Genomic DNA, 24,680 nt, shown 5'->3' on the forward strand with positions numbered 1-24,680 from the left:
TGGAGCATCCCTGTTTCAGTTCCTCTATGTTTACTGACTTTTCAGTGTAGTTTGTCCTTTGGAGGGAGAGACTGATATCAAAGCAGGATGTTTGTTCTCATCTTTGTGACCCTGCTCTTCTATGTTGGAGGCAGCAATGCTGACACAGGTATGCATCTTTTATGATGTGAATATCAAAGATATGAACAAAACAGATAGCAATAATTTGCCATGATACATGTCCTTATAGTTCTATTTACTTCCAACTAATTAGTTGTACTTTTCACAACATCTCTTAACTTGGTTGGAAACTGTGAGATGTCTCTGATTTGTATATGGATGTTTTATTTCTTCAATATTTAATAGATAAAGAAATATGTTAAATGCTGAAATAATAATGCATTGTCTGCTCAACGCAGCTGCCAACATCACATGTGTCATAGTAGTCATAGAAGTAGCCTTTCATCATAATTTATCAAATATGCTACATTGTCAGACTTCAAATTTTCTAATTTATTCACTGTTTTCATCCACAGGTGCATCAATGGAGAGAAGAACTTACTGTCAAGGTTTTTTCTGTATCACTCTTAGTGATGGAGAAATATCAGCAGAGGCTGGACTCTGTGTAGTAATACCGTGTTTTTTCACCACTAGATCTGACTTTACACCCCGACATATAGTTTGGTACAAATGTGAACGGTATAAACAAAGATGTGGTGATTCGAACATTATATTCCACACTAACACATACAACAATAAAGTTCAGTCTGAGTTCAAAGGACGAGTGTCGCTGTTGGAGCCTGATGTGACTCAAAAGGACTGCAGCATAATCATCAATGACCTTACTGAGTCAGATTCTGGATCATATCAACTCAGAGTTAATGGTGTCCTGTCGGGGTGGGAAAGTGGATTTACATATTCTCAAAAAGCAACCGTCTCTGTTAAAGGTATGAAAAAGACACATCAATACAGTGAAGATGTTTGTTGCTGTGCATTGAAACACAGTATCTGATTATTTTAGCTCAAATGTAAGTGTCTGCTCACCTGATTCCACTCATGAACTGCTCTCTGATTAGGTCTGACCCAGAAACCCACAGTGATGATTCGTGCCCTGAGAGAGGGCCAACAGGCCACACTGACCTGCACCGCTCCTGGTCTCTGTTCTGGATCAGATCCTGATATCATCTGGACATGGACAGGGGCGAGGAAGGAGGACTCTCACATCACAGGAAACATCACTGCTTTCAAGACTGAGGCTGTGACTGCTGTCACACAGAGACACAGCTCAACATTGACCTTTAACTCCTCAGCTGAACACCACGGCACCAATGTCACCTGTAAGGTCAGCCTTGCAAACAACATCACAACAGAGGAGACAGTGACTCTGAATGTGACCTGTGAGTATCACACACTGTCCTTTACTCTCAGCTTTACTTAAAACTAATACTACTAATTAAAATTTTTAATTTTAAGAGATGTGCCATTAACTTTTTTTTATAAGGCTGGAACCAAATATTCAGCTATTCGAGTATTCTTTAATTGGGTAGGTATTTGGGTAGGTAAGTTTTCAACTTAGGCATTCGCGTATATATTTTTTTGGGGGGGAAGATGGTTTCCTGTTTGGGAAAACAGACGGATTTACATTCTCTCCAAGAGCAACTGTTTCTGTCACAGGTAGACTTGGAACAAATATGAGAAGATGGCTGTGGCTGTAATTAGGCTGTCATACTGTTTTTATACAGAAAAACTCTTAAATTGTTTTAGTTGCTGTTTTTCCACTATTAGGTAGCTGAAATCGAACAACCGTTTCCACAGCTCACAAGACACAGGCTAAATAACTTACAAAATACCTTCATCTACAGTATTATGCCTATATAGAGTCATTACATGATTTGTGTTTTTTTATTCTTATAATTTTTTTTATTTGATTTAATTCTTTGCTTATACAGGACTGCAATCTTGGGCTATTACTGTAAAGAAATTAGAATAATAAGTTTACTGACTTTCACAGAGATACTTTGTCAGATTTGTGATATGATCATATTGCTTTACCTAACACTTTTGTTATCCAAAGCACAAAACATTATGAGACAATTGTGATTCATAAAGATTTGTTTACATCCTTTATATCATAGGTCCTGTGCAGCATTGTGAACCATACAGTGCAGTGCTTCCCTGGGCTGTTGCTGGTGTATCACTAAGTGTGAATGTCCTCTGCACAATCTTCATGGTGTTCCTTTGGTATGTTACTCCCTTTGCATTTTATGATTAAAGTCTGTTAAATGCACCAGAGACTTTTAGGCAATAAATGGCTCACTTTTTTTCCCCTCTAAAGGAAAGCAAGAAAAAATGTGAAAACAAATCAAGAGGACAGAACTTACATGTCTCTGCAGAAAAAAGACAGATCATCAGAGTATGATGTTATCGGGCAAGCTTTGAAGTAATAACTGTCAGCTTCCACAATGTCTTTACAATCTGATAACATGACTTTCAGACAGCTTCAAGCAGGATTTCTTACTCTGGAATTAATAAATTGTGAAGAAAAAAAAATGTTTAAACTTCTGTACCATTGTTTACTTTGGAGAAATGTATAAATGCACCAGCAGTTAATCATTAACAAAATGAGTAAATATTAACTGTCAGGGTTTTTTAACAGCACATTCCAAAGCAGTTTGGATACTGTACTCTAGATGCAACCTCATCCAGACCGATCCCTAATGTTATGTGTTTATATTTTATGATCTATAATATTAACCAAATTTGGCATTGTATATACTGTATGTATTTTGGATTATCACCTTATTTGCACCTTGTATCCTTGACTTTTATATTTGCACTGTTCTCACTTTGTATTGCACCTGCTACACAGCAATCTTTTTTCTTTTCTTTTCTTTTCTTTTCTTTTCTTTTCTTTTCTCTATAACATTTAAGATAGCTCCATGAGATAAAAATAGAAATCAGTTGTACAACATAACAAATATTTAAGTAAAATAATTCACAATAAATCTACATAGTCTACGTACAAAAAAGCTGGATTTTTAAATGTATATATTCTACTTTATATTTTTTTATTTATTTCTTGCTTTGCAGCATTTTTTTGTCTTGTAAAATAAATGTAATTGTAATAAGTTACTGAGAAAATGTTTTAATTAAATTATAGTTACTAAATAAAAATGTTGGTAATTACTAAGGGGGTGTATCTACTTATATTCTTCCTTTCATACTCCTATATTTGCATATTCCCATATTTCCATAATCCTGCATTCTTGCCTTTTGTGGCACAGACTATTTCTGGATAAAGCACCTCACCAAAGCTGTTGGGAAAAATTTGAGTGTAACAGTATGTTTATAGCCCCTTTCAGCGTTTTTTAAAACATTTTTTAGAAAATCAATCTAAAGCAGTCAAATGTAATAACTTAAATTTCATCGATTAAGCACTTTTAATGGTTGTATATATTTTCAACAGTGTAACTAATATTCTGTAACCCACTGCATTGAAACAGTAACCTTCCCACCACTTGTGTGTGTTGTCTTTTTGCATGGACTGCATTGAACCCTTAAGGCCACCGTAACAATCACGTCAGGTGGTCGACAGCAGGTGGAGGTGTTGTCCGTAGTTGAGTAATTCAACGTGTGGATGTTCAGGACTCTGGAAGAAACTTAAAAACTTATATTATTTTATTTTATCTTTAACCGTTAAAATATAGCAACACCATTTCAATATAGCGATCGGTGCAGTTACTAAAATGTCTGAGTTGCTAATGCTTTCAGCCCCGTGTTTTTACTTTGCAGCGATAGCTGAAGATGCTAATCCGGAACAAGCGTTACAGGTAGAGGACGGGCGCTTTGACACGTTTTCCAAAATACCGATGGAGCATCTGTGTTGGAGGACTAACACATCGAGTTGGACTTAACATTACGTGGTTGACGGTCGTTTTTCCAACGTGAAAGAGTTCTTCAAAGTCCGGTAAGTAATGTCGAAACACAAACACACACACACACACACACACACACACACACACACAAACAAACCCACTCATTCTCTTGGCTTGTGCAGTCGTTACTGTCTGTAGCAGAACATTGATTCACGTTACGAAGTTGTAAGAAATATTAAGTGAAACTAGAGGTGAATTAAAATGAATAGCCTAAATGCAATTACCTTTGATGTTTAAATCTATTACATTTAAATTTATAACAGTTAATCTATAGGTTTTATATTAAAAATCTTTATTTGCAAAATAAGTTAGTACATGTGGGCGATGAAATATATGATGTGGAGTGAAAAGTAGAATATTTAATTTCAATAACATGCAAATACTCAAATACAGACTGTGTCTTAAAACTGTTTTTAAATGCACTGCTTGAGTAGGCCCTAAATTAGTTACTTCTAACTACTTGTCAGTTAAGTCACGCTTTTTAGTCAGGTGTGATTTATGATACTTTGTAGCCAGGAATTTGGTGTTTGCTTGTTGGGATTTTTTACATCCTTGATTTGCATTATTGTGCTGTGTATTGCTACATGTTGTCTATTTATGTATCCCAGAAATGTCAGGGGTGTGAGTTGTGTATGGATATACGTAAATGACACTGAACATGTACCATACTTGATGTAAACTTAAACTCATAACTAAACTTGGATTTATTTTAGCTGACAAGTCTGATTTATGGTTTGACAGTTACATTATGTGCAACTAAGGTTTTTTGCTTCTTCGTATTTTCCCCCACAGAATATTACTGCTAGTAATAACCAACAAATTTCCCTTTACTGTCAGTTTAAATATGTACTTTTAACCTTTTTTTGCTTCTTTTAGCATTTATTCTGATACCTCATACCAGATACTTCTCATCAGTTTAATACACTGAGGCGAAATCCATTATATTGCATTGAAACAATTCCAGTACAGTAACCCTATAACACTGAAAAGATCTGCTTACTTTCTTTATAATCAAGACATTTACAGTTATAGTACTGTTTTATATATATATATATATATATATATATATATATATATATATATATATATATATATATATTGTTTAGAACTTACAGAAGATTCTTGACTTTTATTTAATGTTATTAAATGAACATTTTGGTCATTGGTGCTTTTTACAACCCATAGGCTGATATTTATATGCGGCCAGTACTGACACATGCCTGTGTATAATGTCTATTCTCGACCGTTATTTGTTCAGCTTTGTTGTCTTTGTTCCTAGAATCTATTTGAAACAACTTAACTTTGTTGGGAGGTAAAATCGGGAAATGGACAACCTTGTCAGTGTCAAACTGAATCTACATAATCACTCTTTCAACATTAGGAGGTTTGCAATGAAAATACAGATATTTGCTGTTGGGCAGTGAGCCACTGGAGCAGCTAAGATTTAAGAACTTTGTAGATTTCTGAACAAGTCTGGGTATGGGATTTTCAAGAGTTTTGGTTGGCCTTTAGCAAAGTGCAGGCAGCATCAGCCTCTAACTGTGTGATCTTTTGCTTTTTATTTACCTATTTAACTGCCAAGGATACAACCTTTATTTGAAGCAGGTTTATGCTAGAAAAAGGCTTTTTTTAAAAAAAATTATTCACTCTATTTGATTGTGTGTTTTGCCATTTATTATTATGAAGCTTTCTTTTCTAATCTGCTCCTGATTGTCCCGTTTTTTTGTTACTGCATTATGCTATTACTTCAAAGTCAATACTTCCTGTATCTGTTGCAAATAAAGCCTGGACAAAGTATTTATTATGAAATGGTAGCAGAAATGTGTTGGGGAAAATTTGGTGACTTCCACAATGTACTTATGTACCTTGGGTGTAGCTGCTGCCATCTTGTGGTGCTAATGCCACACACTAAAGTTTGGCTGGGACATTAGGAGACACACACCTGCTGTGACTGACATAGAGAAATATCAATTTAGATGAGTAAATCAGAACAACCGCTTGTTGAAAATAGCAGGATGATACTGTTGAACTGTTCAATTTATTGAAGGGATGGAAATCTACATTAGACACTACCACTATCTGTGTAACAATATGACTACAGTTTAGTACATGACCATACATGGTCCAGCCATATATGACCTAGTCTTGTTTAATACAGGATTTCACAACTGATTGATGTGGTGTTGCAGCCATTTGATTAAGACAGATTTTCAACCAACCTTTCTAATCTCTTCCAACTGCAACATTTCTTCAGGTTCTGCTGTTAGTTGCCAATATGCAGACCTATAATAAATGATTTAGAACAAATTTCCCCCCTTTTTTTTTGCTAAAATGATTTTAATATATTACCTCAAGTTTGGGCTCAGCGAAATGGCAAAAAATATAACCCTGGTTATTTTTTTCGTTGTGATCAATATCAATATTTATCACTATACATAATTTGATAATGCTGGCAGTTTTAAGATTACTCTAATAATGACTGAAGCCTAAAGAAACAAGATAATTGATTTGCTTTACTTTGGAATATACTTAACATAAGCATTTAATTGTACAAACATGCCTTTGTTTACTAAATATACACATATACTGTAACTTTGCAAAAATGCTTTTTTTTACCTTATAAAAACAATATAATTTAGCTTGCCTTGTAATTTATTTAAATACTGTGTGGTCACGTAGATGGTACTTTTCAGGTAATGGAAATGATCTGTTGTGTTTCCTGTTTTGGTTGCCAAGGATACCAGTTTACGTTCAGTATATTATTACAAGGAATTTGGTGGCTGTGTGAAGCAGACCAGGTCGTGATTAAGCGGAAGCAGCAATTTTGTGTGGGCAGAACGCCTAAGGCCCTTACATTTCTGCAAGTTTATGTCCTGCTTTTTCAACAGGTTTGATGAATAATATGATTCTGTCTCCTTTTTATTGCATGAATTGATAACGAGCACAGACTCTGGTGAAATATGTCCTCAGGGCTGTTTTGTTTCCCTCGCTGTGGGCTCTGCTGTGATGTTTCACTGCTGTCTGTGTGTGTTGAGCAAAGCCTTGCTCTCCTGCAAACAGGCGGTGACTCAGAGAGGAGAGGCAGCACCTGACTGGCTGTTGTTTCTACTGTGTGATAGGGTGTTAGATCTGTCCATATCAGTGAAAATGTTTTCATAGACATACATTTTATAGCGATCCCCTACTGAGATCATTTCATTGCTCAGCTCTACCTTGAAGTGCAAACAGGATCTTGTTAGAGATAAATAGAACACAGTGGTGCTGTATGGGGCAATATTTAAATGAATAAACATGGCAGCGACTTTACTTAGAACAGTACCCAGAGATATTACACACAATAAAGAAAACACAAATATGCAGAAGTGCTTCAGGTTATCCTTAATATGCATAACTAAAACAATGTTTCTTTGACTATTATCACTCAACTCTCACTGCAGATATTAGCAAGAAACACAAGCAATTTACAGCTATGCAAAGTGTATGTTGTGTGTGTTGTGCGTTGTTGGATTGATTTAAGAGGTTAAACTATTGCTACATCTAACTATAAGTATATACCCTTCAAAAATAGCCAGATAAAAAAAACTAATGCTTTCACTAGTTTGCTGGTTTCTCAAGAAAATATTTCTTCAGGGGAAAAAATCACACACTTACATCACTTCCCTTTTGAAAAACATTCACTTAACTTCAGTTGTGGAGAGGATCAAAAAACAAAACAAGAGAAAAAAAAACATTTTTCATCATTCATTATTAAAGGTGTAAATGTATAGTTAGATCTATGATACACATAAAATGGTATTATAAGATTATACGTTTATATATGTCTGTCAGTCTAAGGAGAGAACAAATGTTGCTCAGGGTTGTGTGGGGAAACTTCCTGAAACCTCATTGTTGCACAAAGAGGGAACAAATAGAAAAGTGAGGAGGGGAAGAATCAGTTCAGAGCCGAAACACTCAGCAAAGACAACTTGGAGATAAGAGCCGAGGAGAGCGAGACAGAGGTAAAACACAGCATTTATATTAATGTTTAAAATATCTTTTTGGACTGTGAATAAAAGTTGTTTAGCTCTTCACTTACTAAAATATTAAAATAATAAAAAAATCAACATTTCAACATTACTGGATTTGCTGATAAGATGAAGTTGGAAAATCCTTTTGTTTTAATAACACCTGGTGCGTTTTGTAAATGATTCTTGGGGCCAAAGCCGCAGTCGCTGTAAAGATTATTGCAGAAAAGGTCACTTGCAGTAAAAGTAAGTAGTAGTAAAAGTCACTAATGCTGTGGTTATGCTTGTCTTTTCAATGTGACTTTTATGATTAGATGCGCCATATTGTAACACAGAAGTGTGCATATATATGTGTCCCCACTTGACACTACAATGTGACATTCTTGTCGGTTGTGATTGGATATATTTCCACGCAGACAGGCTTTTATTGCCTTTAATGACAGGACAGTGTGAGCTTGAAAGGGGGAGAGAGTCTGTTAATACCACAGGGAAGAATAGCTACAGAAACAGCCATAGTGAGATGTTGGATTAGGTAAACTTCTGTTACTTGCTGTGCTGTGCTATGGACAAAAACTCACAGCAAAATAACGGGGAACTTTTTTTCAGCCCACTGCTTTTCAATGTCATTGACTGAAAACAACCTGTCATTAGTTAAAGAGATATCTTCATTCAGTCCAAGCAAGATCTGATCAAGACCTGACAGTCAATGCATTCTGGCATGACAGGATGACAGAAGTGAAAAACAAGAGTAGCTACAGCCCAAGTGCTTTACCATAAAAAATGTCAGGGTAGTCCCATTCTTGGATCAAGAGTGTCATCTCTCAACTCCAGAATAACTGAACCTGCAACATCCTGTATTAAGATATGTGATGTCAGCTGTGGAGCGTCCCTCGTTCAGTTCCTCTATGTTCACTGACTTTTCAGTGTAGTTTGTCCTTTGGAGGGAGAGACTGATATCAAAGCAGGATGTTCGTTCTCGTCTTTGTGACCCTGCTCTTCTTTGTGAGAGGCAGAAATGCTGACACAGGTATGCATCTTTTACTATCATCTTGTTATGATGTGAATATCAAAGATATGAACAAAATAGATAGCAATAATTTGCCATGATACATGTCCTTATAGTTCTATTTGGTTTAGTTAGTCTTTACTTTGTTAGAAAATGTGAAATTTCTCTGTTTTTTATTTGAATGTTTTATTTCTCAGATATTTAATAGATAAAGAAATATGTTAAATGCTGAAATAATAATGCATTGTCTGCTCAACGCAGCTGCCAACATCACGTGTCATAGTAGTCATAGAAGTAGCCTTTCATCATAATTTATCAAATATGCTGCATTGTCAGACTTCAAATTTTCTAATTTATTCACTGTTTTCATCCACAGGTGCATCAATGGAGAGAAGAACTTACTGTCAAGGTTTTTTCTGTATCACTCTTAGTGACGGAGAAATATCAGCAGAGGCTGGACTCTGTGTAGTAATACCGTGTTTTTTCACCACTAGATCTGACTTTACACCCCGACATATAGTTTGGTACAAATGTGAATGGTATAAACAAAGATGTGGTGATTCGAACATTATATTCCACACTAACACATACAACAATAAAGTTCAGTCTGAGTTCAAAGGACGAGTGTCGCTGTTGGAGCCTGATGTGACTCAGCAGGACTGCAGCATCATCATCAATGACCTTACTGAGTCAGATTCTGGATCATATCAACTCAGAGTTAATGGTGTCCTGTCGGGGTGGGAAAGTGGATTTACATATTCTCAAAAAGCAACCGTCTCTGTTAAAGGTATGAAGAAGACACATAAATGCAGTGAAGATGTTTGTTGCTGTGTATTGAAACACAGTATCTGATTATTTTAGCTCAAATGTAAGTGTCTGCTCACCTGATTCCACTCATGAACTGCTCTCTGATTAGGTCTGACCCAGAAACCCACAGTGATGATTCGTCCCCTGAGAGAGGGCCAACAGGCCACACTGACCTGCACCGCTCCTGGTCTCTGTTCTGGATCAGATCCTGATATCATCTGGACATGGACAGGGGCAAGGGAGGAGGACTCTCACATCACAGGAAACATGACTGCTTTCAAGACTGAGGCTGTGACTGCTGTCACACAGAGACACAGCTCAACATTGACCTTTAACTCTTCAGCTGAACACCACGGCACCAATGTCACCTGTAAGGTCAGCCTTGCAAACAACATCATTACAGAGAAGACAGTGACTCTGAATGTGACCTGTGAGTATCACACACTGTCCTTTACTCTCAGCTTTACTTAATACTATTTTAAATTAAAGAGATGTGCTGTCATGTTATTTCTAGGGCTGGACCCAAATATTCAGCTATCTAAGTATTCTTTAATAAGTTAGGTATTTGGTTTTTAGCGCATTCGCATTTTCTTTTTTTTGGCAGTGATACTGCTGCTGACTTTTTTTTAACTGTGACACTATAAAGTGTCACAAAGCTGTTGAGTAGTTGGAGGCACACCATGCTCTCTCTGACTTAACACAGATCCATGGCGCACGGTGTCTCTCTCTCACCTGAGTAAGCCGTGAAGTGCTCAGTCTCTCCCTCTTTCACCTGCTGTGAAGCTCTGTGGCGCAAGTTGTCGGCATGGTGTCTGTTATCCCTCCTGCTGCTCCTATTGACTTGAGCTCTGGTTATTAACTGTTGGCTAATGTCAAAGCTCCGGAGCCTAGAAAATTACATTTGGGACAGCCCTAGTAATCTGGTGATTTTCTGATTTGTGTTGGATTTTACAGTCATAGTCATATCACCAGCCTTATTGCCATGTAAGATAGGAATTTTTAGAGTTTTATATAATACAGTGTACATTTTTTTTCTCATAGATGTGAAGGATGTTAAAATTACCAGTAATACAAGTGTGAATGAGGGGGAGACTCTGAATCTGACCTGCAGTGTTGAAAGTTTCCCTCCAGCTCATATCACGTGGACTAAATTTTATAGAGAGAACACGCAAAATGAAAATGAAACTGAAACAATTCTGCTGAACAACACTTCAACTGACGTAAGGAACAACAGTGAAACTTTCCTGCAGGAAGGAAGTGGAATGGCCACTTTTTCCATCCTCAATGTGACAGCAGAAGACGCTGGACTGTACATTTGTACAGTAAAATATCTTAACAACACTCGGACAGAAGAAGTTCATGTAGCAGTGATATGTAAGTACACTGTACAACTGTTCTATGACAGGAAATACCTTGAAGTTTTTTTTTTCTTCTGTCTTCTCATCAGGGAACTAAACTATTTGTTTAACAGAGGAGAGAACCTTAATAAACCAGCCAAATTCATCCCATTGAACTTTTACAGCTCTGCCTATTTAGTTTATAATGGAATTTTTAAAAAAGTCTTTTGATCAGTTGGAGGCATTTTGAAGACTTCTCACCTTGACTGGAGCCCCTTGTATAGAATAATACAAATCTTGTTTGTTTCTGCCACTGTGTGACTTTGATGACCTCTAATGGTAGTGAACAAACAAAACAAAAAACACTGGTTTCATTCATGAAGGCAAAAACTGTGACACATAGTGACTGTATATTATGTGTCTATATTATGTACATCTCATAATAATTCCATACTATATATCACACTGCAGTATTTTTTTCATATTAGTAATTACTATTTTTGATTAATTATACCTACATATGTAGACAGTATTACAAATGGCAGGTAGACAATGGATGCCTTTTTCTTTTTTTTAGTAAACTCTAAAAAAGTCACTAATTACCAAGAAGTCTTCTGGAGTTACACCACTGCATTAATTATATTTTTATGAATGTATATGTTTGACAGATAGTCCTACAATTTATGTGCAGATCTTATGTATTGTTAAACCACCATCACCAGGATGCGCTCACACCATCAGTAGCTACTCACAACTCCAAAAACGTTGGCATTAACATCCAAATAGGTGTTATTTAGATCAACTGATCACACACTGGAAATCTAAATGGTCATTTTCTCATTTTCTCGCCTGAACAAAAAAAAGGCTTAAGATCAGTTTTTGGCTGCAATTAAAGGATGATAGAGGTGACAACGCTGAGCAAAATGATTGCATTTCCACTCTAAAAAAGAAGTAACATTACAAAGTCACACAATGCTTTGGCACCACAGTTCAGGTAAAGGATGAGGTTTATAAATATTTTTAGGTATTGCAATGTACATAATGAGTGGACTAATGTCTTTCATGCGTATTTATTTAAATGTTTTCATTATTTAATTTGACAAAAATCATTTGTCCATCGCTGATATCTTCATCATATCATGACTTCTAATATTTTGTTTACATTTGCCTCAAAGATATGAAGACACCTGTAATAACTGGGAATGAAACTGTTGAGAAGGGAGATGTTTTGACACTGACCTGCAGTGTTGAGAGTTTTCCTCCGTCTCATGTCACATGGACCGCACTTGGTTCCAACACAAATCTGAACAGTGGACATGATAATGACCTGCAGAAGGACACCAGATCAGCCACCCTTGTCATTCCCAATGTGACAGCAGAACATTCTGGACAGTACATTTGTACAGTACAGCATCTGGACAGGAATGTGACTGCATTTGCCGATGTAACGGTGACTTGTAAGTAGACTGTAATAATCTTCTGAAAAAGGATGTTCATGTTAAAATTTTACACCGTCAGCATTTAGTTGTAATGTTGTGATTTGGCTTGTGTGTTTACAGGGTTTTCAAAGATCTTAAAATCTGGATGTGTGGCTCGGTTGGAGGTTCTGACTTGTGTGTGTGTCAGTGAGGGGTTTCCTTTACCCACCATCAGATGGCCACTGTTGAAAAAGCACAATGAGTACTCAGTCCTTACTACTGTGTCTAACCACACCGTCAACAGCACCGCCACCCTAACTGTAAAAGACCACGGCAACAGTTCTGTTGAGTGTCTCAGCAGCAATAAAATTGGGAAAGCAAAAGAAAACCTAATTATTCAAGAAGACATTCCAGATCAAGAGGGTATGTGTTACCAGCTGAACACTTTAGCTAATGTAGACCACTTACTTATGACATTTCTAGTGCCTCATTTTTTCACTGTGACCTTTGTACTTGCATAACCTATGGGCAAGCTGTCAAAAGGAAATAAGCCACTGTACGTATATTAGCGTTCAGAACAAAGCGAACATCAACATTTCTTCTTTTGCTCCTAATGCAGGTCAGACAAGTGAAGCAATTAAAATAGTTTCACGGCTGGAAGTCATCATTGCCTTTCTAATTGGGGTAGTTCTTTCAGCAGTCCTTTGCTGTTTGGCAAAGAAATGTCACAGGTACACCAATAAATTCAATAATGAATTCCTATTAGTATGTAGATAATATTCTTACATAAATTATTTTTAATGTTTTTAAATGACCCCCCCCCCCCAGAAAAACCCAGAAGAGCTCTGAAAATCTGGATGACACTGTGGAGATGGTGACCAGTCAAGAGGATCCACTGGTATTTACTTTAATTTTTATCCATCTATCTATCCATGTATCTGTCCAACTTTCTGTCCAACTATCTATCTATCTACCTATCTACCTATCTATCTATCTATCTATCTATCTATCTATCTATCTATCTATCTATCTATTTTACATGCATATTTTACATGGAGCAGAGTGGTAAGCTGTCCTCTCGAGGCAAAGACCTCTGTTTCTGCTGCTGTCTACTGTTTACCTATTCCACTGCCTGTCCATGAGGTGGCTTGAACACACCACCAAAAAAAAAACAAAAACACACACACATACACACCAGCTGACAGAAAGGCAGACTTAATAGTTCTACTGAGTTCACTAGCAGTGAGAATACAACCAGTCGCCCATACCAAGCAGGTTTACCCTTGTTTAAAAACCTTAAGTTCAAATGTTAATTGGGTCGGAAAAGGATATTAGTATGATTAAAACAGAAACACATTGTGATGGATTACATCATCTTAAACAAGTTTTAAGTTGTGCTTCAAATTGGTTTGTTTTAACAGTACAGAAATTAATTGATGTGGTACAACATAAAGGAAATGGTTGGGAGTAATGTACATATACACCAGATAGATTTCACACACATATTTTACACAATTTTGACACACGTAGCAGATGAATGTCATATAAATTATGTTGTATCTTGTAGATAGATGCTGGCCATGCAGTGGAAGATAATCAGACCTATTACCAAGAGGCAGCTGAAGGAGGAGCTGTGGCGGCAGAGAAATCAGTCCCCGATCATGATGTCAGACCAAAAGATGTGGAGTATGCAAGCATTGATTTTTCAAAATTGAGAGGAAAGGGTCCCAGAGATGCAGTAAAGAAGCAGGAGACCTCCGAGACGGAGTACGCTGAAATCAAGAAAGCAGTAAAAGCGGTAAGAGAAGAGAATGACAGAGAGGGAGGTGAAGTGTTGGAGGGTAAAGAGGAGGAGGTGATAATGGAGGAGGATGAGGAGACCATTCAGTGTGTGCCTGAAGAAGAAGAAGGGGAGGAAATGGCAGTGTACTCCAACGTGAAGGATATAATGGATGAGATTTAAGGACTGTTGCATTGTGGAGTTGCTTGAGGATAAAGTTTCTTTCCTCTTTATCAGATGTATGGATTGATGTAATGGACTGGATGGGTTGTTGTCACAGGGAATGAATGGCACTCCTGTGAACATTTTCTAACACTCAGTTGTGATCCTCAGATGCCAAATTCAACCTGTGGTAAACTGAAGTGGCGGAGATGCTTCACACTTATGTTAGGGGCTTTGCAAATCCATTCATTCAGCTAAGAGTGGACTGAAAGTTGGACAGAATTTCCTTATTCAACTCACCAGACAAGATTACCTACATCTATGAAAAAGTTAACACTGCTGTTATTGCAGTGGCGCGTAAAAGGTAAACCATCTTCTTCCTCTCTGCTCTGAGAGCCAAAATGTTCTCTTTTTTTGGTACCTTTTATATAACTTAAAAAGAATTATGTGTTAGCCTGAAGCGCTCTGCCTTGGGAACAAAATAGAATAAAAAAAGTAGTTTAACAGCTGTTAACATGGCTATAGTCTCTTAGTCTTGTTTGATTTTCAGTTGGTGTCTGCAGCAAAGAAACCTAAATACAGTCATTGTATAACATTGACATGGACAGATGTATTTTAAAAGAAATAGATCCACTCCTGTAGGCTATTTCAGTTTCGGAAATGGAGGGCAAAATGTACACCCTAAAATGTATTGCAAAAATCAGCCAAAGCTACCATCAGGCTTCAGTTAGACAAATTATGTGGGTATCTTCAAAAGTTACCATTTCTGTGGTACTGTTATAATTTTTTTTGGTCATTTTATGTGACCTTATAAAAAAACAAGTGATATAACAGGCAAGGTTGGTCTCTATATTAATTTCCTTGTTTTAGAGGTCATACATTACTTCCCCTTTTAATTTGTTACAGGAACCAACTTGACTTGAGGATAGTTTGTAGATAGGATGAAGATGACAATTATATTTAAGGACACATGGTATGTCCTCTTTCTCAAGGTTTCTCACAGTAAGCAAGATATTCTTAAAATGTTAAGATATACTCCATTTCATTAATAAGTATTAAAGTTTCAAGTTAAAAATTTTTGTAATACATAACGTAGATGTTTTAGAGATTTTGCTGTAAGTGTGGTGGTCTTTAGAGAGAGAGAGAGCTCTATGTAGAACTAACTAACTTATTGAGCACAGAGAGAAATACAAAAGGTGGAAGAAACATCAGATCAGAACAGAGGTCACTGTGGGAGAAGACAAAAAGAGGTAAAAAAGACAGCTTTGACCTCATTTAAGAAATATATTTTAAGTTTTTAAATTGAAACATTTGACGTCAAGGCTTTTGTACACCGTCTGTTTTTTGTTTGTGTTTGAAATTGTTCTATGTAAATAAATATGACCTCACATCAATAACTTTTGCACACTGACTCCGAAACTTTTGTCCTTCACAAAAATTTTAGGAGCATGTCCAATTTTCTGCATATTTTTAGCGTATGTATGTCTAAAGCCTTTAAATAGTAGCTTGACAAAGAACCAGTGAAGAAAATGTTGTGTAACTTGTGAGACATTTTGACCTGGGAAGATCCAAGTACAATCGCAATGTTGTCGTCATTAAATGCGTGTGACATGGAGTAAGTGCGCAGGCTTTCCTCATGGACTCATACATCCCAACAAGAGAGAAATGCATCACAGTCAGCATGCAAGGTTTAATGATAACAGATGAATAAGAATTGGAGTTTACGTTTAAGAATAAGTTTACGAAGGTCTTTATTCTTCCATAACTAATGTCATAAAATGCTTTTTAACATTCCTCATTTTACCTGGAAACAAATGTGCATTTCCTTAGGGAAAGTCTGGGGTGTTAGGAAACTGATTATTTTTTTAGCAGCTCTCTGTAACAGATATTACAGTGCATTGGAAGAAAACCTTATGAGTGACTGTCAGCACTGAAAATGTTGTTGGCCACATTTTTTAGTGTGACTTTAGAAAAGTACGTGCAGCATCCTGTATTTGAAATCTGTACCGTCAGCTACAGAGGTGCTCTGGTCCAGTTTCATCAACTGAAACAATTTAATGTTTAAAATGTTTGTGCCTGGGAGAGGAAGGGTCTGTCCTATGGAGGCAAAGGCTGAGTGATTTAATCACCATATCAGGATGTTTGTTCTCATCTGGGTGACTCTGCTCTTCTATGAGACGCAGCATTGCTGACACAGGTATGCATCTTTATTATTTTCTGAATATAACTGAATTTTGTTACAACATTTCTCTTCTGAAGTTGCTGATTATTTAGGTTATTTAAAATTTTATCTTGTTAACACTAGAATGATCCACAACAGTATTTATTATCTGGCAATCCCAAAATGTAAATAAGAATCCACTTGCCAATTATATTGCAAAAAATGTAAAAAAAAAAAAAAAAAAAAGTTTATCTGACTGCGACAGTATGTATTATCAGCCTCATACATCTCTATCAGTGATACGTTTTTAAGAAAGAAACATTGCAACAGATCGTACTGTATTACTCTTAGTGGATCAGAAATGAGAGCAGAGGCTGGGCTGTGTGTTGTGATACGGTGCTCTTTCACCACTGAAGTTACACATGAAAACACTGTTTGGCTCAAATGTGACTGATCTAAACCAAAACTTGTTGATTCAGACATTATATTCCACACTGACAAGAACAACAATTAAGTCCAGCCTGGGTTCAAAGGATAAGTTTCACTGTTTTAGCCCAATATGAGTCAGTGAAACTGCAGCATTATCATCGATAACCTCACTCAGACTCAGACTCGGGATCATATCAACTCAGATTTAATGGGAAGAGACGTCGATTTAATTGTTTTTTTTTACCAAAGCAAATGTCACGATTAAAGGTATAAACACCCACAATATATAAAGTGAAGACATTCATTGTTGTGCCTATGAACCGCACCTTCATATGCTGTATGGTTTGTTTGTATTGTTAATGAAGCATGAAGTAATGTTTAGCATATGTTGACCCCTGAAGGCAACCAGTAGGAACTGCAGCAGTTCACATATTAATTGTCCGACTGAAATGTTTAACAAAATATCTGAATGTTTCAGCCCAAATGTAAGACAATAGTGTTCTCCAGACTGCTCATCTGATTCCACTCTTGTGCTGCTTTCCAATTAGGTCTGACCCAGAAGCCCAAAGTGACGATTCCTCCTGTCACAGAGGGACGACACGCCACGCTGACCTGCACTGGTGATCTGCAACTGCTTCTGTAAATATATATATATATATATATATATACACATACACGTTTTTATATGTGTGTGCGTGCATGCGTGTGTGTGTGTGTGTGTGTGTGTGTGTGTGTGTGTGTGTGTGTGTATTCTGCAGATATTTAATGCATTCATCAAAGTCAATAAGAAAATATAATATTGGCCCAACCCATGCTTAAATTTTACTAAGGCATATAAATAGCTGCACAAAGAGATGATATGCCATGTTTCACAAGATGACCAGAAAGTTTTGTTCTCATTGTTTATGCAACCTGAGTGAACTTCCTCTTTCTTGAAAGGTTTTTTTTCTCCATGCATTTACAGTCATGAAAGTGGTACAAAAAATAACATGATAAAAAATGTTACCATTTCATTATTCAGTGTTGAAAATACAGATTCCCAAAAGTTTATGTGACGGACAATGTGATACTATGAGATTATAACTTGCATTAAAATTATAGTAGTCTGACAAGAAGGGCAACAATCCTTTCTTGCATAAAAAGGAAGGGAGGAAGGTGCAGAGAGGAAGAGTTGGTTTAGCGAAGTCACTAGTTGAGATCACTGTGCAGAGAAGAGAGCAGGGGAAGAAGACAAGCAGGTATAGCACCATCTTTAATTTTGTATTTCTGAATGAAATCAATTTAATTGAATGGTTGTACCACAACTAATTTAAAATGTACATCTCAGAGACCACAGATGATTCTTTTCAGAACTGCTGTTGAGCTGTTTTCAGAGGTGTAAAATGAGGCCCTAGGGAACATGATAGTCAAATTTATTATCAGCACTGAATGGCATGCAACTTCCTGTATTAACATCTGTGCTGTCAGCTGTGGAGTTTTTTTCTGGTCGAGTTTGATCAACCAAAACTCCTGTATTTTTTTTTGCACTTGTTGTATTAAATTTTGTGCTTTTAGATGTAAGACTTCGTCCTGTGGAGGGGGAGACTTGAGCATCTCAATCATCAAATCAGGATGTTTCCTCTTATCTGGGTGACTCTGCTCTTTGTTGTAAGAGGCAACAGTGCTAACAAAGGTATAGTGTGCATTTTTTTTTTCAATGTTGTTATGACACCAAAATTAAATGTTAATATTTTTTTAAGCTACTGGGGGCATATTTGATATTAGAAGTTAAAACTTTGCGGATAAAAAATGTTTTTGTTTTTATTCCCTTAATTCATCTCAGCAGTCTGTTAAACATCACAAGACCCACAACACTTACACTTACTGTCGATTTAATTAATAATTTAATTACCACGGATAAACCCATGAGCATATTTAAAAAACCTAATATGTAATAATTTGTGCATGTATAATTAACTTTCCATAGTTCCAATCTAAAAGGAAACTGACACCATAACTGGCATCAGGAAACAGATATATTGGTCACAGGCTACTGCATATTGCATTGTTTGGCCTTTTAGAGGTTCAACAGTATTTTGGTAAAAGTTTGTCTTCAAGCAGATATATTGTTGTTTTATCAATACATACACATCCTCTGTTCCCTTATTGTCTCTTTTCCCTCTTTGTTTTAACAGTGGCATCTTCAAGAGAAACAAAGTGCTCTCAAAATGGACTTGGCGTTACCGTTAGTGGAGCAGAAATTACAGCAGAGGCTGGACTCTGTATCATGATACCATGTAATATTACCACTGATCCTGGCTTCACTTTGGAATGTGCAGTCTTGCACAAATGTGATCCTTCCCAACAGAACTGTAGTGTTTCTGACAAAATACTCCACTTGGTCAATACCAGCCTAAATGCTCAGTCTGGGTCCAGAGGAAGGGTGTCATTCCTTGAGCCTGATCTGAATCAGAGGAACTGCAGCATAATCATCAATGACGTCACTGCGTCAGACTCTGGATCATATCAGCTCAGACTTCATGGTATCCTGCATGGATCATCGCAAGAATACACATCTGCTGGAACAACTATCACTGTGAAAGGTATTTAGAACTGCAGCAAATACCATATGCTCACTGAAGATGTTTATTGTTGTAGCTAACACATACGCCAAAAGTTAAAAAGTTACTGAAACTGGTTCCGTTACCTAGAATTTGGTACCAGTGCCTTACGGTTGCTTTTTTCAGTACTTAATTTTCACTGTAATAAAACAAATTGCATTTTTGATCAAGCTGCATGGGTGACATAGACTAAAACAAAGCTCTGTTCCGCTGCTCTTTGTAATCACACATAGAGCCAATTTGTTTTTCTCAGTTGACTGCATACGTGCATGCATGCGTACATGCATCAAATAGTAATACTAGGCTCTTACTAAAATAACACAGATGAAAAAACCATTGTGGTAGATTAGCGCGGCTGCAGTAGTTTTGCCTTGCTGGGGAGCCGAAGAGGCAGACAGGGAGTTCCATGGCCGCCTTCTAGGTGCCTGCCTTCTGTCAAAGCCTGACATTTTCACCCAGATGTGCTCTCAGGCACAGACATTTGGCACTGATGGATTTAATGTGAACTGGTTCTCAGTGATACTATTGAATTGAGTACAGGTTGTACAAAGAAAGCCTTAAAGGGCTGAAATAATAATAATATTTGGCCTCAACTGATGTTTGTGGGTGGCCAATAGGAAACAATACTGATCACTAGAGGCTCATTTTACTTCTGCCATACCTTCTACTTTTTGCCTCTTTGAAATATTAAGCAGCATAAATTACTATATATGCCCACTCGAAATGAATAATAACCTTTTTGTCAGCTGAACTGATTTCCCTTACTGACTATATCACCCTAACTTTCTTTCTACTGTATATTTGCTTTTCTATTAGGTCTGACCCAGAAGCCCACAGTGATGATTCCTCCTCTGAGAGAGGGCCAGCGGGCCATACTGACCTGCACTGCTCCTGGTCTCTGTTCAGGATCTGATCCTAAAATTACCTGGACATGGACAGGGGCAAGGGAGGAGGACTCTCACATCACAGGAAACATCACTGCTTTCAAGACTGAGGCTGTGACTGCTGTCACACAGAGACACAGCTCAACATTGACCTTTAACTCCTCAGCTGAACACCACGGCACCAATGTCACCTGTAAGGTCAGCCTTGCAAACAACATCACAACAGAGGAGACAGTGACTCTGAATGTGACCTGTGAGTATCACACACTGTCCTTTACTTGAAGCTTCTATTATGTTTACATGTGTGCGAGATATACAGTCATGTCATCACTGATGGTTTACTGAACTGTATATAATATTACTTTGTCATGCAGATGTAAAGGAAGTTCAAATCACTGGGAATACAAATGTTGACAAGGGGAAGACTCTGAATCTGACCTGCAGTGTTGAAAGTTTCCCTCCAGCTCTCATCACATGGACAAAGCTAGGCTTGAGCAAAAACCTGAACAGTGACTCTGGGTCGATGATGCTTGTCATCCCTAATGTGACGGCAGAATATTCCGGACGGTACATCTGCACTGCTCAGCATCTGAACAACAGCCTAATGGCAGAAGCTAACATAACAGTGATGTGTAAGTACACAGTGCAGCTGTGAAACTGAAACTTAAAATTCCATGAATTCATAGCAGAGAACACCTTTTTCTATATCTCCCTAAAATAAATTGTGATTGACTTTTACCCCCTGGTTTTTAAAATGTAGAATTAAGTCTTAAAGTGCTTATATTTTAATGTCTTCCACACTGAAGGAAGGATTTTCCTGAATGCTATTTAGTTATTAATTTGTGTATTATTCCATATATTCTGAATATTAAAAATTGCATGATCTGATAAATTAGATAATTTGTCAATTTTTTTTGTCTCAAAGATGTGAAGCAATCCGAAATAATTGGAAAGACAACTGTAAAGGAGGGAGATGCTCTGAATCTGATCTGTATTGTTGAAAGTTTCCCTCCATCTCTTGTCATATGGACTAAATACCCATCCAACAATAACGTGAGCAGTGGAGGTGATACTCACCCGCAGAACAACACTGGATCAGCCACTCTTGTCATCCCTAAAGTAACAGGAGAACATGCCGGACAGTATACCTGTACAGCAAAACACCTGAACACGACTTTCACTACATATGCCAACGTCACTGTAACTTGTGAGTACACTTCTGAGTAAATGGCCTTATAAAGGAAAATGGTCATTTTCTGCCTTCTCTGCTATCAGCTCTCTGTATACTTTATTTAATGTTGTGATTTTTGCAGTTGGTCCAAAGATCCTAAACAACTCTGGATGCATTAATCAGTTAGAGGTTCTGACCTGTGTGTGTATCAGTGAGGGAGTGCCTTTACCCACCATCAAATGGCCCCTTTTGGAGAACTACACTGAGTATTCAGTCACTACCACTGTGTCAAACCATGGAGTTAATAGCACCACCACCCTAACAACAAAATACCACAGCAACACAGTTGTTGAGTGTGTCAGCAGCAATGAAAATGGAGAAGTAAAAAGAAACTTCATTATAAACAAAGCAGAACAAGAAGGTAACCCCTCTGTCTTTTAATGCTCTATTTAAAAATCTCCTTTGTATTTGTTAAAGTAAGGCGCAGAAGTAGCCTCAGTTCTGATTTTTGCTCTTTTTAATTCTAGGTGACATTATGGAAGGGTTAAGATTTCTTACACAGCTGGAAATTATTTTTGCATTTTTGGTTGGTGCTCTTCTATCTGCAATCATTTGCTGTTTGGCAAGAAAATGCCACAGGTACACGTTAAATTTATTTTTTATGTCTTGTTATTTTTTCTTTTTTGCTTATATTTTAATTTATTTGAATATTACAAGCTTTGTTCTTGATATTAAATTTCTTAGGTCTTAAAGATGCTAAAAAGGACATATTATAGCATGCTTTGAAAATGGTTATGGAAAACATTTATTAGCAAGCCAAGCAAGCAGGCCAAAACATGCTTAACTACTGTAATAGTCCTTTAAAGTTTGTTCACTTTGAGATAGAAAAATGCTTATTTTACTTCTATGTTAATTTGTACTCTTTATAAACATTTCTCCCCAGAAAACAACAGAGAATCTATGGAAATTTGGCTGAGACTCTGGAGATGGTTACAAGTCATGAGGATCAGCTGGTATTTATATTTATACATACAATTTGTTAAAGCCTTAGTGTGTAGTATTTGACTCTGACTTTTGACTTGACCAAGTGGTAATGTAGAAAAAATGCACACCGGTAAACTTAATTGCAAGAGTTTTAAGTAGAATCTAGTAGCTTCAGGAGCTTTTTCATGTTGAGATGAACCATTTGAGGATTGGCTGTGGTTGGTGCTGTAGCAGCTGATGAATGACTTCTATCACTTTTTTGCTGGACCTGACAGGTAGATGCCAGTCAAGCAGTGGAAGATTATCAGGCCATTGACCAAGTGGCAGCTGAAGCAGCAGGAGCCGTGGTGCCAGGGAAATCTGACGGCGATTACTCGAAGATTGATTTTTCCCTGCTTAAAAGAAGGGACCCTGAGGAGACAAGGACAACACAAGAATCCACAGAGACGGAGTACGCTGAAATTAAAGAATTAAAGAACATTAATGAAGAAGCAGAGGAGAGTCAAGATGGAGAGGGTGAAGAGGAAATGACAGGTGAGGATGAGGACACAAAACATTGTGTGTCGGAGGAGAAGGAAGGTGAGGATATGGCACTGTATTCCAATGTGAAGATTAAAATGAGTCAGATCTGATAGTTTTGCTTGAGGATTAAGTTAATTCAGATTTTTTTTAGATGTGATAGCTTCCTGCAGTTTTGTTTTTTTTCTGCCACGAATTGATTGATTAATTTTGTGATTTTCAAAAGTCAAACTGAGCCTATGGTAAGCCTTAAATGCTAGACATTGTGTTACTGTCTGAATTTGGTCATTTAGTGAGTCAGATTTGTACAGTAGCAGCACTGACCACAGTATAGTAGTTCATAAATTGGTTTCTTAAGTGGTTATTTTGATTGATCTTATTAGAGGTAAATGTTTAGCACCTACAGTAGTACCTGTCACTCATTACATTGTTGTCACAACATCAGATGAAATACAAGTCCATAGTACATGTACAAATCATATCCAATCCACATATTTGTAAGTCCCTGTGGTCTATCTCAACATTAATACATGATCAGAATACTACAGAAAAAAGAAAGGGTAAAAATTGTTTCAGATTGTTCATACTTCATAGATTTTATTTTGCAGTACTACTTTTACTATTTAAATCAGTTTTAAAAATGTAGAAGTTGGATAAACCGTATATACACTGTAATGCACTTAACTAACTCCTTCATATAGCATTTCAAATGTGTTTTACTCATAGAAATGAAATGAGAGTAGAAACAAACCGTCATGTGACAAGTTGCAAAACAACTGAGGAGAGCTAGGAGAATGTTACCATATCTGTTATTTCCCTGTTTCTTTTGCTGATTTTATATATATGATTTTTCTGTATGTAACTGTTAATAAAGAAATAAGTAGTAAACCAGAAAGCTCATATTACAATAAAAGACCAGCGTGTCAGATTTAGTGGCATTTAGTGGTGAGGTTTCAGATTGCAACCATTTGAATGGCCTTCCATTGAAACGGTGAGAACCTTTGGTGACCTTTAGGTAATGTAAAAACAGGAATGGCCTGATGTGGAGCCAGTGGGTTTTTTTTTGTCCATTCTGGGCTTATGTAGAAACATGGCAGTGCAACATGTGGACTATGTGAAAGAGAACTTGCTCTTGTTGTAGATATAAAGGTAATAAATCAGTGGTTCTTAAGTTCAGGTGATTATTATCTAACGAACACATATGTATATTTTATTCCTTTTTTTGCCAATAGATCCCCTAAATTCTACATACTGTTTCTTCAAGTTAACAAATTAGATTTCAGTGGGATGTTTAATTGCCATTAAGACACTGCATATAGAGGGGTCCTTTTAAAATCAATAAATAAATAAATAAAATTAGATTGTTGCTTTATTAGTATACTTTGATCCAAGTTCATGCAAAATTAAAGCAATAAATTAGTCAGACATTTTTTGCCATCACCTCATTGCTTCCTTCCTGAGAGATTGATGAGAAAATTGATGCCATTTTTGTAATAAGCTAGAG

The 24,680-nt window shown here is 36.9% G+C and overlaps 2 protein-coding genes across 4 annotated transcripts; both read left to right on the plus strand.

The window, feature by feature from the left end:
- Nucleotides 1-9: 9 nt before the first annotated feature.
- Nucleotides 10-15,833, plus strand: LOC121945525 (sialic acid-binding Ig-like lectin 10). Of its 3 annotated transcripts, XM_042489746.2 has the most exons (10): nucleotides 6,844-7,912; nucleotides 8,843-8,945; nucleotides 9,301-9,711; nucleotides 9,841-10,161; nucleotides 10,773-11,105; nucleotides 12,244-12,525; nucleotides 12,628-12,909; nucleotides 13,106-13,217; nucleotides 13,315-13,384; nucleotides 14,054-15,833. In XM_042489746.2, the coding sequence occupies exons 2-10, from the start codon at nucleotides 8,885-8,887 to the stop codon at nucleotides 14,447-14,449; spliced, it is 2,268 nt and encodes a 755-aa protein (XP_042345680.2). In that variant the 5' UTR covers nucleotides 6,844-7,912; nucleotides 8,843-8,884; the 3' UTR covers nucleotides 14,450-15,833. The 3 variants fall into 3 exon arrangements, with proteins under 3 accessions (XP_087940347.1, XP_042345680.2, XP_042345679.2); XM_088084221.1 differs by lacking the exons at nucleotides 6,844-7,912; nucleotides 8,843-8,945; nucleotides 9,301-9,711; nucleotides 9,841-10,161 and adding exons at nucleotides 10-148; nucleotides 516-926; nucleotides 1,056-1,376; XM_042489745.2 differs by lacking the exon at nucleotides 6,844-7,912 and having other exon boundaries at nucleotides 7,929-8,945.
- Nucleotides 15,834-18,131: 2,298 nt separating this feature from the next.
- Nucleotides 18,132-24,616, plus strand: LOC121945132 (sialic acid-binding Ig-like lectin 16). Its single transcript, XM_042489157.2, has 10 exons — nucleotides 18,132-18,256; nucleotides 18,573-18,690; nucleotides 19,193-19,600; nucleotides 20,435-20,755; nucleotides 20,877-21,134; nucleotides 21,428-21,709; nucleotides 21,816-22,094; nucleotides 22,201-22,312; nucleotides 22,617-22,686; nucleotides 22,933-24,616. The coding sequence occupies exons 2-10, from the start codon at nucleotides 18,630-18,632 to the stop codon at nucleotides 23,287-23,289; spliced, it is 2,148 nt and encodes a 715-aa protein (XP_042345091.2). The 5' UTR covers nucleotides 18,132-18,256; nucleotides 18,573-18,629; the 3' UTR covers nucleotides 23,290-24,616.
- The last annotated feature ends 64 nt before the right edge of the window (nucleotides 24,617-24,680 follow it).

The sequence above is a fragment of the Plectropomus leopardus genome, chromosome 11, assembly GCF_026936395.1.
Source record: "Plectropomus leopardus strain MGB_pleo_1.0 chromosome 11, ASM2693639v1, whole genome shotgun sequence".
NCBI classification, from domain to species: domain Eukaryota; kingdom Metazoa; phylum Chordata; class Actinopteri; order Perciformes; family Serranidae; genus Plectropomus; species Plectropomus leopardus.

What these genes read in the sequence shown, in the direction of transcription:
- LOC121945132 (XM_042489157.2), top strand. Translation starts at nt 18,630, where the DNA reads ATGTTTCCTCTTATCTGGGTGACTCTGCTCTTTGTTGTAAGAGGCAAC. An exon ending in AAACAAAGCAGAACAAGAAG is followed by an intron (nt 22,095 to 22,200) that starts GTAACCCCTCTG and finishes TTTTAATTCTAG; the next exon opens with GTGACATTATGGAAGGGTTA. An exon ending in TTGGCAAGAAAATGCCACAG is followed by an intron (nt 22,313 to 22,616) that starts GTACACGTTAAA and finishes ATTTCTCCCCAG; the next exon opens with AAAACAACAGAGAATCTATG.
- LOC121945525 (XM_088084221.1), top strand. Translation starts at nt 88, where the DNA reads ATGTTTGTTCTCATCTTTGTGACCCTGCTCTTCTATGTTGGAGGCAGC. An exon ending in AGTGACTCTGAATGTGACCT is followed by an intron (nt 1,377 to 10,772) that starts GTGAGTATCACA and finishes TTTTTCTCATAG; the next exon opens with ATGTGAAGGATGTTAAAATT. An exon ending in AGTTCATGTAGCAGTGATAT is followed by an intron (nt 11,106 to 12,243) that starts GTAAGTACACTG and finishes TTTGCCTCAAAG; the next exon opens with ATATGAAGACACCTGTAATA.